General features: G+C 29.4%; 1 protein-coding gene across 1 annotated transcript; it reads right to left on the bottom strand.

Moving 5' to 3' along the window:
* Positions 1-6,701: 6,701 nt before the first annotated feature.
* Positions 6,702-11,043, bottom strand: LOC112602300. Its single transcript, XM_025350305.1, has 2 exons — positions 10,833-11,043; positions 6,702-8,062 (listed from the first exon to the last, which is right to left on the bottom strand). The coding sequence occupies exons 1-2, from the start codon at positions 10,917-10,919 to the stop codon at positions 6,758-6,760; spliced, it is 1,392 nt and encodes a 463-aa protein (XP_025206090.1). The 5' UTR covers positions 10,920-11,043; the 3' UTR covers positions 6,702-6,757.
* Between the last annotated feature and the right edge of the window lie 1,301 nt (positions 11,044-12,344).

Here is a 12,344-nt window from a genome sequence, read left to right as displayed (position 1 = left end):
TTTTATGACTGAATTTATAATTATATGTACATTTATTTATTTGTGCATAGTAATGTATAATAAAAATAAAAATAATCTTAAATATAGATTTTAATATTGAATAATAATGCAGTTAGCTACAGCATAGCATTGAATACAGTGAATATTTATTACTTATTACTTATTAGTATTATTACAAATATTGGCATTTAATTAGACATCTTTGTTTTATAATCATAATTTTACTGTTTTTTTTAATTATAACAGTTGGATTAAAGCTAATATGGCAATTTATAGTGAAGTCCTATGTAACATCACTTTTAAAAATATATTTACAAATTTATTAAATAAATTGTACTTATAACTAAAATAAAAAAAAAAAACAATTTAATTTTTAATATTATAATATAGCTGGGCAAAACATGAATGCTCACAATACGTCTAGTAAAAAATTTCATATTTCATTTTTTGTTCTGATATATCCAATTTTAACCAAATTAATTTGGGAAAAGCTAGTGACTTTTATTATAAGATTTTATGCCGATTATTAATGACTATACGTCTACACATAGTCCATCTATCATTGCCATATTTTGTCTACTCCTTGTATCATAAATACACAGGATATATCAAATATATTAACTTGATATAATATTTATGGTAGGAGCTTAATAATTAATCGTGTATTGCATCTCAAATATATGTTTTCATAATTAAATGTATTAACTTTTTTTTATTTCTTAAAATTAACATTATACCTAATATAATTATAATTTTGTTATTATTTATGCATATTTAACGTTTAATAATATACTATATATTATTAATTTAGATACTTTGACTGATATAAAATTAAATGATATACCAAATACATTTAATGTAATAATATATTACTGTTTATATAAATAATACGAATAATATACGAAAAAAAAATACAAGTTCTTAAAATAGCTCAAAGAAAATTTTATTTAGAAATTTTAATTGTCTGACTGAGTTAATAAAAAAGGAAGTGTGAAGATTTGTAAATAATAAAGTATTTGTAATAATATCATAACTACAAACACATTTTATAATTTTAACTGATTTTGTCTTAGTAATACATTGTAGTAATAAGATACAATGTATATACTATATCGATTTTTAAATTGTTATCATCGTCGAGCAATCAAATAAACGATATTATAACAATTATTCATACATAAATCTATTATTGAATTAAAAGTTTTTATGAACAGATTCAAATCGCTGAAATGAGTTCTTCACATACACAAAATGGTTATCGTCCATTTTCCAAGATTGACTGGCTGGCTAATCCGTTAGCTTGGTGGTGCAAACCGTTGATTCGACTAAATGATGTTTTCCGGGGTAAGCAAAAGTATTGCTTGTAAAATTATGGCTACTTATAATAATGTAGTAAGAATTACGAATAAACATTATGGTTAGTGTATAGAAAAACACATACTCCTAGGCATCAGCATATTATCTAAATCTGCGTAGGTATCTCCAAAACAGATTTTCTCCATTGTGCAAATTATTATACTAATGACTAAAATTTAAGATACGTTTTCAAAAAACATTTTATACTCGAACATTAATTGCTTTTGAGTCCAGGAAAATTAAGCATTGCAGATCAAACAAGCATAACAACATTTAAAATGAAAGTACATATTTATGTAATAATTCATAAACCATGAAAACTTTTTTTATGATATTATAATGCGTAATTTATTGTACCAAAACTAACTCTTTGTGATAGTAAATTATAATGGCCAGAAGATCCGTCGCTAAAAGCTTAGTTTTGCTCTTTATATGTTTTTTCACAAAATATAACCACAATGGCGCTTTTTAAAGAAATAATAAAAATATCACAACTTTGTATGATTTATATGATTCAACTAAAATTAAATATCATTGGCTCCGAATCTCAATCCAGCCCCGGTTATCAGTAAGTTCTAATTTGATTTATTTTTGTAATTTTTTATTTCACCCCAACGTTTTCGTATATTTTCTACAACGCTGTTTATATATTATAATTAGGGCCCGGATTCCAATGCAAAATGCATCATTTTTTTATTAATCCTAGACAATGCTTTCCAAGTTTATAATTTGATTCATGTAACAGAGACTTCAAAGGTGAAATTTTTATTTTGCATTTTTTTGCTTTTTTTGCATATTTCAATATTTTTTCATTTTTAGAGCATTTTTAGCATTTTTGGGTCATTTTGTTGGTTTTTAATGCATATGTGTTCAATATACTATACAAATTTAGCCAATTCAAAATATTATCTAAAAAAAAATTATTCGATTCAGTTTTTATCTTATTGTTCAATGCAGTTCTCAAAATTTAGTAAGTACAATAGGCTATTACTTAGAATTTAATTTTTAATATATACGTATTTTGGTATGTTTAGAATGAATAATATTTCTCCAGAACGACCAAAATACATACGAGTCAACTTCAATCAAATGTTCAGTTTTTTTTTTAATAAAATAATAAAAAATAATTAAATCTTATTTATTAATTACAAATTGTATAAAAAATATATGTCATTTTTAAAGTCATATTTTCATTTTTAAGGTCATTTTTATAGAAAAATGCATTTTTTTAAGGGCATTTTTGGCTATTTTTTAGAGCATATTTGTATGGTTTTAAGTGCATTTAAATCCGTGCCCTAATTATAATATACAATACACATCATAATATCATTATGCCATACATACTATTTGACAAAAGTTGATTACCTGAGTCCGTGGTGCAAAAAGGGTCCTAATTCTCCCAATAAAAAATTCTAGTTATACATCCACCGCCTCAATTAGCAATAACCGAAACTGGTGTATCTCGTGTAGCTCTTAAATATGAGGCGTCGGAAAACATTAAGCGATTGGCCAAACACCGGCCAATACTAAAAGCGGACGACGATAAAAAGTGCTTTTCCGTGAAGCCATTTTCACTTATTTACAAACCATCGCTTCGTATTCATCAACTCTTCAAGCCCCGGATCAGTGTGGTGAAGACAATATGATAATCGCTTCAATTGTTATAATTATTGTTATTATATAGTAGTAAAAAGTATAGGTAGGTAGTCTGTCCTGTATCCCCCCACTTCATCTCACCCAATGGTTCCCTCTCCACTGTTCCTCCGGCCTATACTATAGCTCTCGACCCACTACCTCCGTTAAACTGTGGCTCCCCACCCACCTCCTCGCCTATCCACGTGATCGGGGTGCCTGTCCTTTCGCCTATACCGTGGCTCTCACTCCTAACCTACCACCTATGCGCGGAATGTGCATACATGTTATATACCGCATTGTTATTATGTACGTATACTCATAATAACATTTTTATAAATTATATCATTGGAATGTGTGAATAGCCTTGAATCCCAAACGCATCCCCGCACGACTAGCAGAAATATGTTTGTGTCCCGTATAACTCAGTGTAATCAGCGCTACAGATTTCATTGATAATATTAAATATGATTAATATGCAGATTTTATTGAGTATATTAAACTCACCGCATATTAGTGCGTACCGCGCATGACCTATTAATTAAGATAATTAGGTATTTATTCGCATTCGTGGCACGTTTGCTAAAATATTATATGCACCATAGATCATTGTAAATGTAGCTGTTTAACGTTTAGCAAGTACCTATGTGTTTTGTTTCGTTTTTAAAGTTAAACCCCATCTTATTAATTTTATTAAAATGACACAATTCGTTGTGCAACTAGCAGATGTAAATATTACTGGTATATTTATAAATTTATTTTTTTTTTCGGGGGGTGGAGGTGACAGAGGCAAATCCAAACATTTTTCATTGGGAAGAAGAGGGGGCGCATAGCAAAAAAAAAAAGGTCAAAATAATTTTAGTCGGTAATTTTGAAGACTGTACCCCCCACGATTTTTTTCTAAGATCGTCTTGGGTATGTCACTAATCTCACTCTTTACGAAGGCCTAAATATTGAACTAATTACCGATTTAGTTAAAACCTATTATAAAAAATTTCTCTCCAATTAATCCAACACCCAAACACTTCAATAACAAACCAGCACATATTCTCGATTCACGACAACCCTCTTTATTATCTCAAAAGACGTTGGTGTCGTGATTTATTAGAATAAATTACTCTCTATTCGCCTATCAAAACTCGCCAAAAGGGTCCTATCATTATTGGATATCTTTCCTATTCAATATCTCAAAGTCAAATTTCTATAATTTTTCTATCATATTTGCTTATTGTATATTTTATTTGTAATACAGATTGTAGATTTACTTATTTTCGATAAAAAAAAGAAAAAAACTACAAAAAAGTTAGAGATTTCATGGGTTAACATTTTATTTTATTTTGTATTTTTGTGAGTACTGTGGCCTTTGTTGTTGTATAATACTATCAATTTAATTTTTCGCTATATCTTTATATTTTTGTTTCAGATAATTCTTTGTTATTTAATTGGTAATTAAACAAAAGGGCTCAGTCCTCAGCCCGTATATATTCATAATAAATACATAAATAAGTAAATAAAATATATTACCAGTCGATTTTCTGTTATAATCTTACCAAGTATTTTGACATATTCATTTTCATTCGATAGCCTTTTTTTTGGAGTTAAATAATTCGACTCATCAATCATCATCCACTGAGTGTTTAGAAGTAGAGCAGTTTTCTGAAAAATAACTAGTTATTTTATTTTTTAAAGATTTTATAAAACAGTAGAAAAACGAAACACAGTGATGATTAAATAAGACAAATAGGTAACAATCAATGATCGACCTACGACCAACTGGCAACTTATAGCCAAGCTACGTTTAAGTATGGGTCGATTTACTAGGTGGGTAAGGAGATTTTGTTATTGAATATTTTCGAATCTCGATAATTGAACCAATTAATTCCCATATATTTTATATAGACAAGTAAATTCTATAATATTATAGCAATAATAATAGCCTAGTTATTAGATATGAATCTAGAATCTAAATAATAATAATATACCTCAGACAGTGACTCAGTGTGTAAAAATATCGTTGGACTCTTACGGACGCGTAATAATAATAATATAAGCGGCACTTTCCGAAAAGTATTTATATTTTATACTCACTGTTAATAAGGTACGATTTCGGTTTTAAAAAAAATAAAAATAAATATAAGTCTGAACAACAGTAGTATTTATCATAATATAAGAGATATTAAAACAATAACAATTGCAAATCAAACAAATATAAGTTACCTAATACTTAGTAATATGCCGCAATTTCCACAGACGTTTCACTACTACTACTACTACTACTACTACTACTACGATATTAGTGCCGCGGTCAACGGCAGAACAGCTGTTTATTAGTCTTGTTGAGTTTAAGAACGATTGCGAGCACCGATGACATTGAAATGCGGTTTTTCCCAAGTCAATGATAATCCGCAAACGGGGAAAACATTTTCGAACCCCAACAATATAGTCATAAAGACATATATTCTGTAGAAATATAACATAATGGATTATGGTTTATGGAAAAAAAAAATTAAACAATATTTAATATACATAATATATATTGTACGATAATACGATATACATAAGTACGTATAAATTGTTTTAACTAGGGCTAACCACTAGTGACTTACAGAAGTTTACGTTAACAAGTTACCCAATAATCATTTAAAACATTGCTAAGTCATACAGACATTTTTTCATAGTACTTAAAATTTAAAGCAATCATTTTTATTTTGCACATTCAGTTCTTTTTCCCTATAAAAACATTATATTATTATTTTGTTATATTTGTATTTTAAGCACGTATTTCACATAATTTAATTAAAGCAAAATTAAAAACATTATGTGACATAGAGTATATTAATATTTTATACATACCATAAACTTTCTAGAAATAGGAAAATAATAAATTAAAATGATTAAATAATCTATCTACCGTGTGTTGTGAAAAAGATTTCGGTCGATAAAGAATACACCGAACACGGTCATGTCACTAAAAATTCGTTTGTTTGTATCGTACCTATGCGTTTTCGACTTGCGTTAATAATGTTAATATCATAGGAAGTATAATATTCTAGAATTTAAACTATTAAGGTACGGTTGTTTTTTTTATGAAAATTAAAAGTGCCTTAATAAAAAATACCTTATTTAATAATAATAAAAAAAAAATTGTAATGTTTGGTCTTTTAATAATGAAAAAATTAAATTTTTTTAAGGTTTTTTTTAGAATATGAAGTCCCTTTGTTCAAAATGAGATCAATACTGGCGGCATGGGCGTGACTTAGTTCCTGCGGGGCAGCTTGACGCGTCGTCGACGAGAGCACCACATTATTATTTATTTGATTATTGGTCGACTGCCGATGTTCTCAAAATATAATTTAAAATGGATAGCGAGTTGCGATTAAGCGTTTTGTTTCGTATGACACTCTGTTGCGGTGTCTATTGCACGGACGCGTATGGTGTATTTACATGATTTCAAATACAACTTAAATAAAAAAAGGTAATTAAAATATTAATTTTTTATTGACATTACATAATAGCATAATTTATAATATAATGCAATATAAATCGTCAAAAGAATATTTATAAATTATCACATATCAATTACCAGCTAAATTATGTATACGTCAGTCGTGTATAAATTGAAACCATTATTTTTCGTTTTTCATGAGATAATTATTTAATAATTTACTATGTATTTTTTTTATAATACAAATTTCAAAAATTTTAAATTGCTCTTGCTCATCAAAAGAATGTTTACAAGTTATAATATGCATAAAAATTATATAATAAATTAAAAGTTATCATCAGAATCGGAAGTATCGTCTGTTGCGGTGAGATCACAAGGTTCTAAACTGTCAATAATTTCGTCCATATTTTTGTCAATTTCGTTCAATTTATTCTCCTCCGCTATGACATGTTTAATAAAATTTTCCCACTTTTCTCGGTTGACTCCTTCAATTGCCGCGTTCGCAAGGGCCTTAACGTCTTCGATTTTAAATGATATACTATGCTGCCTTACATAGCTTTTAACCATTTCCCATACCAATTCCATTGGATTCAATTCACAATGGTTGGTAGGTAATCTTAATACGGAATGGCCAGCGTCTTTGGCCATATTGTCGACGACATAAGACACATACTTCCCCTTTATCTCGTTAACCTTTGCGAGCAGTTGTGGTTTAAACATTGGTTTATTGATGACAACGCCTTTCGAAGTTAACCACGATAAAATGTCTTCTTTTTTTGAATGGCTTGTCGGTATTTTTTCTGATTTCACTGAGTGGTACGAGGCATTGTCCATCACAATTACTGCATTTGGATCAAGACGTGGAAGAATTGACCCAAACCATTCATGAAATTTTTTGCTATCATAGCAGTCTACACCATTTCTTTTTGACACAAAATATGTCAGACCGTTATCTAAAAAGCCTTTGTGTGATCCAATGTGTAATATAATCAAATTTTGGCCCTTACCAGTCGTGTTCGTCACACCAGTTGTTTGACCTCTGTTTAAAGTATCCTGTTTTGACTTTATTGTTTTATCGACCCTCGATTTTTTCTTACAATCGCTAACATTTAGCCACGTTTCATCAAGGTAATAAACGGTACGACCTTCTTCTCGATATTTACGAATATCGTACAAATAGTTTTGACGCCAAATCAACAAGTCATTTCTCTCCATCAACATATTGTATTTATTCCTCTTGACGTAAACAAAGTTCAATTTTTTTATTGTTGAATACAACGTAGTGCGTTTGAAATTAGGAAGAGCCGGATCATGATTCACACTTCTTAAAATTTTGTCAATAGTCGGTAATTCTTTCTTCAACCAAAAGTTGTAAACTTTTTGACGTAACGCACTCCGATCTAAATTGCTAATTTTGTTAAACAGACACTTTTTATTACGTTTATTTTTAGGAGACGTAACAGTTCCAGTTTTTCTGTACTTCGAAATAATTGAATACACAGAATTAAGACCAATACCCGAAGTTTGCGAAATGTTGTGCATTATTTGTTTGTTTTGCATAATCGGATAGTTCATATGCATGTTCAGGTACATGTCGACAACCATGTTCTTCTGACGACTTCGTACCCACTAAAAAATAAATTAATGTTTAATTTTCTCACACAAATATTTTTATAGCAAGTATTTTATACCTATTTCGTTTTTTCAACTACCTACGTATTTTTGAATAGATAAATGAATTAAATATATTATAAAATTAGATCAATTTATTAAATTAAAAATTAAATGTTAGTTAAAATTAGGGCTCTCGGTTTAGTACGTGTATAAAAAATTCATTTACTTGTGTATTTAAATTCTAGAAGTTTTTATAAAATTTATTTTTAGAATTTATAGTATTGTTCTGTAATTTTGACATAGACCATAAGTAGGTACACTATAAAATGTTCATATATTTTATATTATTTTTTTATTATTTTTTATAATTTATATAATTATATTCAATAAAAAGTTAAATATGAAAATATTCAAAATTTATGATTGTTTGAACGTATTTATTAATTTGTAACAAAAGGAATAGTATTGATTATTTCATATTTATTGAAAAATTCGTTTTTTTACATTAATAATGAATGTTAGCCGCGTCTGAGAAGTAAGAAGCCGGTTCGACGAGTGACGACCTGCGGGATAACCTTTAATGACGATAAAGGCGGAGGTTACGTATAGTTTATAGTTTATTTATTTTGGGAGTGTAACATTATCCAAGCACTTGTAAACTTCTCCACAAGTACCTTTTTTTACTGTAAACTCCACCAGAAAAAAAACATGTAAAATTGGGTTTATGTAAACTCCGCCAGTGAAGAAAATCATATTTAATTAATGTGATGTCTTATTAAAAAATATTATAACCTCATATAATATCATATCGTTCACATTAAATATTTAAAACATAGTAAAAAAATCATAATAAATAATCATTTTACCTAATAATCCAAAAATATATAGTTATGTCATGTATATAAACTAAAATAATGTAATATAATTTGTAAATATTCTAAGTTTTGTATTGATCCATTGGTATATATCAGTGGTGCCCAACCCGCGGCCCGCGGGCCACATGTGGCCCGCGAAAGTATTCTGTGTGGCCCGTCACAAATTTTTAAATAAAACAAAATATTCTAAAAAAAGTAAAATTATATTTATTTATTTTATAAAAGTAATAATAATAATAATAAAATCAAAATAAATGTTTAAACGTTTTAAACAAAATATTCAAAAAAAAAAGTAAAATTATATTTATAAATTTACTTTGTAATTGTAAAAATAAAAAAATTCGGCAATCGTCATTATATTTACGCTTTTTTCTGTCGGACATTTTTAAATAAAAATTTTACGATCGCTATTACCTATGCACTTAAAAGAGCAGACTGATCGTCGTATGTATCTACAATGTTTACCTCAATCCATAATCTTTTCAATCAATAAAAGATAAGATATACACCATATATATTGTACACATATGTATCACAAAATTATATTATTAGATTAAGATTGGGATTATTCGTACTTTTATATTTAGTGGCCCGCTCGAAGATGATTATTAACCAAAGTGGCACGCCGAACAAAAAAGGTTGGGCATCACTGGTATATATCATCGCAATAGATGTCAACGTATTTAATGTGAGGAGGCACATTACAATGTAAGCACTGAGCAGCTAAACAAAAAAAACTAGTGGAGTTTTTATATACCCATTGCAGGTAAGAAAAAAAACTGGCGTAGCCACTAGACCTTTTTATTATCTTTTTATCTTAACCTGTATTCTGGGGTGGTTTACAATCGCCCCATTGTCCATATTCAAAGAAATAAAGTGTATATATTAGAAATGGAATGTAAGGAGATCGAGGGTGATTCGTTATTAATTTATTATTTTTTTATTATACTTAACATTTTAGGAAGAAATACCAATATACTATTATATACATATATATATATATTTTTTTTTTTATTGATCTTATCTAAGCCCGCCAACTAAGGCCATTAGCTGTGAATAGGAACAGTAGATATTTTGTGTGAGGTTTGGTTAATAAGGTTTGAACACGTGGGTGTATGTCTGTGTGCCATGGATTCGTTTCCAAAAACTCAGATTATCACCCATCCGAGAGCTAGCAACGCCGGCCGATGCTTGACCTTGGAACACATAAGTAACCGAGGCCAACCACCGCGCCACATTATGCCACATATATTATTATTATAATTATTATTGTTGTTACTATTTATTTATCACATTTTCTCATAATCAATAATTTGATTCGATCCAATGCAGGTATCTATTTAATTTTTAACTGAATATTATTAATTAATATTATATTAAATGTAAATAAATGTATTAGTTTAATTGGTAATACATTTATTTACTTGTTTAATTTCATATTAAAACATCGTATAATAATATGTAAGTTTATGTTTTCTACACAAATATTTAATAGTGGATCTTAAATCAGTAAGGGAACGCAGTGAAAACAGGCATTACGGAGTCTAACCAGATACGGGTACTATTGCCTCAGCTTAGTTAGGGTTCCAAAGTATGCTACCGGGTAGATGGAATCTACATTATACGTGTACACGAAATTTAACATAGTTCTCATAAAAACACGTGCGTTGATGTTCTTAGATACACGTAAAATAGAGACCCCTAGTTAAAATACATCAAAATACCACTTAAATTGCTGGGAATAATACATAGTGGTCACTGGTTTAGATAAATTAGATAGTAAGTAAAATATTAGAGTACTGATTTTTATATTTTATTCAAATATAATACGTTCATAAAAATTAAAGGATATAAATGGCGGACGTCAATTAAACCAGTGCCGATATTAGAATTTATAATATTTTACTCACTTTTCCTTGAATATTCCTTCTACTTGGTAAACTAGTTTCCTCCGTGCTGTCTATTACAAGGGTCACACTATCTTCAGAATCACTCATAGTGAATTCGTTAACGTGAAATTTTAATAAAAAAAAAAAAAAAAACGTACAAGAGCTAACGAAAACGTACAAAAAACACCAAAAAACGTTGGTACAAAAAATACAGATAAAAATCACAGAACGTATAAACGACGCGTCGACACAGAGAGTGGACTGCAAATGCGTTGAGTCTGTTAAATACAGTGTTATATTGATATAGGTAGGGGTATATGCGCCGAACAACTGCTGACCTTCGTCTGGAATTTAGTTGCAATACGGGACCCTCATTTCTATTGAGGGTGGTAAATACACGTCCCGTGTTATTTATTAATTTTCTTTATAGAGGACGCAACGAAGTGCGTACGCACATTCACTTAGAACGACGAACGCACAGACAATCGGAGGGTCTGGAGGGGAGACGACGGATTGAATCAACATGGGGTAGACGTATTCACCGCGCCACTGTCGAAAACTGGTCGCCGCCCTGTATCGATCTCATTTTGAACGCAGTTTAATATTTTCATATTCTGTATTCCAGCGGTTCCCAAACTGTGCACCGCGGTGCCCTAGGGGCACCGTGGTCTACGTTTCATTGGTTCTCAATGAGTACTTTCTTTGTTCTATCTTTCATGTTATATACAGCAGGGCACCGTGGTTAATATGGTGCCCCTAAAAGGGCACCGCGTTCAAAAAAGTTTGGGAACCGCTGCTGTATTCGTATGGTCCGGGCTAATGGTCCATAAATAGCCCAAAATGTTTTTAGATCGAGCAGTCCGGTCCCGGTTTACTCTATTCCATTAAATTTAGTTATTGGTCCGGTCCATTTCATAAATAATATGTAGCCATGGGTTCAGTCCGAATTTGGTCTTTTGTTTAAATTTGAAATCCTGTGCAGTCCCTAAAATAACGGGCCGTTAAAATATTATCTATGTACATTGTACATAAATATGAAAATGGAAATCTTTGTCACACATGTTTTCTGAAACTAATCATACGATTATCTTGATTCTTTTTTTTTTTAATGAAATAGTAAATCGTGTAGAAAGTTTTAAGCCTATTTTTAATTCTATACATTTATGAAAATCAAGTTATTTATTTTTAAATAAAAGACAAATATGTACATAAAAAGCACACAAAGCGTGAGAAAGAATTAGCTGTGTTTTTTCATATAAATATCGTTTTATAAAAATGTTAAAATTTTTATGTTCTAATAAAAGTTGTTACACTTTTTAACTAGTGTTAGTGAAATAATAATCCACCGTGCAAAGGAATGTTACAAACATTCCACTGATATACAATTTAAGGCTTAATAAAAACATTACAATGGAATATTATTTGACTGTTACAAGAATAGTCCATAAACATATTATAATTTAAGATTGAAAAAGTACGTTCCAATTATATACATTGTGTGTTTCAAGAATTACATAATTTTGTTATGTTAAC

Source organism: Melanaphis sacchari, unplaced genomic scaffold, assembly GCF_002803265.2.
Source record: "Melanaphis sacchari strain LSU unplaced genomic scaffold, SCAv2.0 Contig85_pilon_pilon, whole genome shotgun sequence".
NCBI classification, from domain to species: Eukaryota; Metazoa; Arthropoda; class Insecta; order Hemiptera; family Aphididae; genus Melanaphis; species Melanaphis sacchari.
This window is presented reverse-complemented; position numbering and strand designations above follow the sequence as displayed.

What these genes read in the sequence shown, in the direction of transcription:
- LOC112602300 (XM_025350305.1), bottom strand. Translation starts at nt 10,919, where the DNA reads ATGAGTGATTCTGAAGATAGTGTGACCCTTGTAATAGACAGCACGGAG. An exon ending in GAAGGAATATTCAAGGAAAA is followed by an intron (nt 8,063 to 10,832) that starts GTGAGTAAAATA and finishes TTTATTTTTTAG; the next exon opens with TGGGTACGAAGTCGTCAGAA.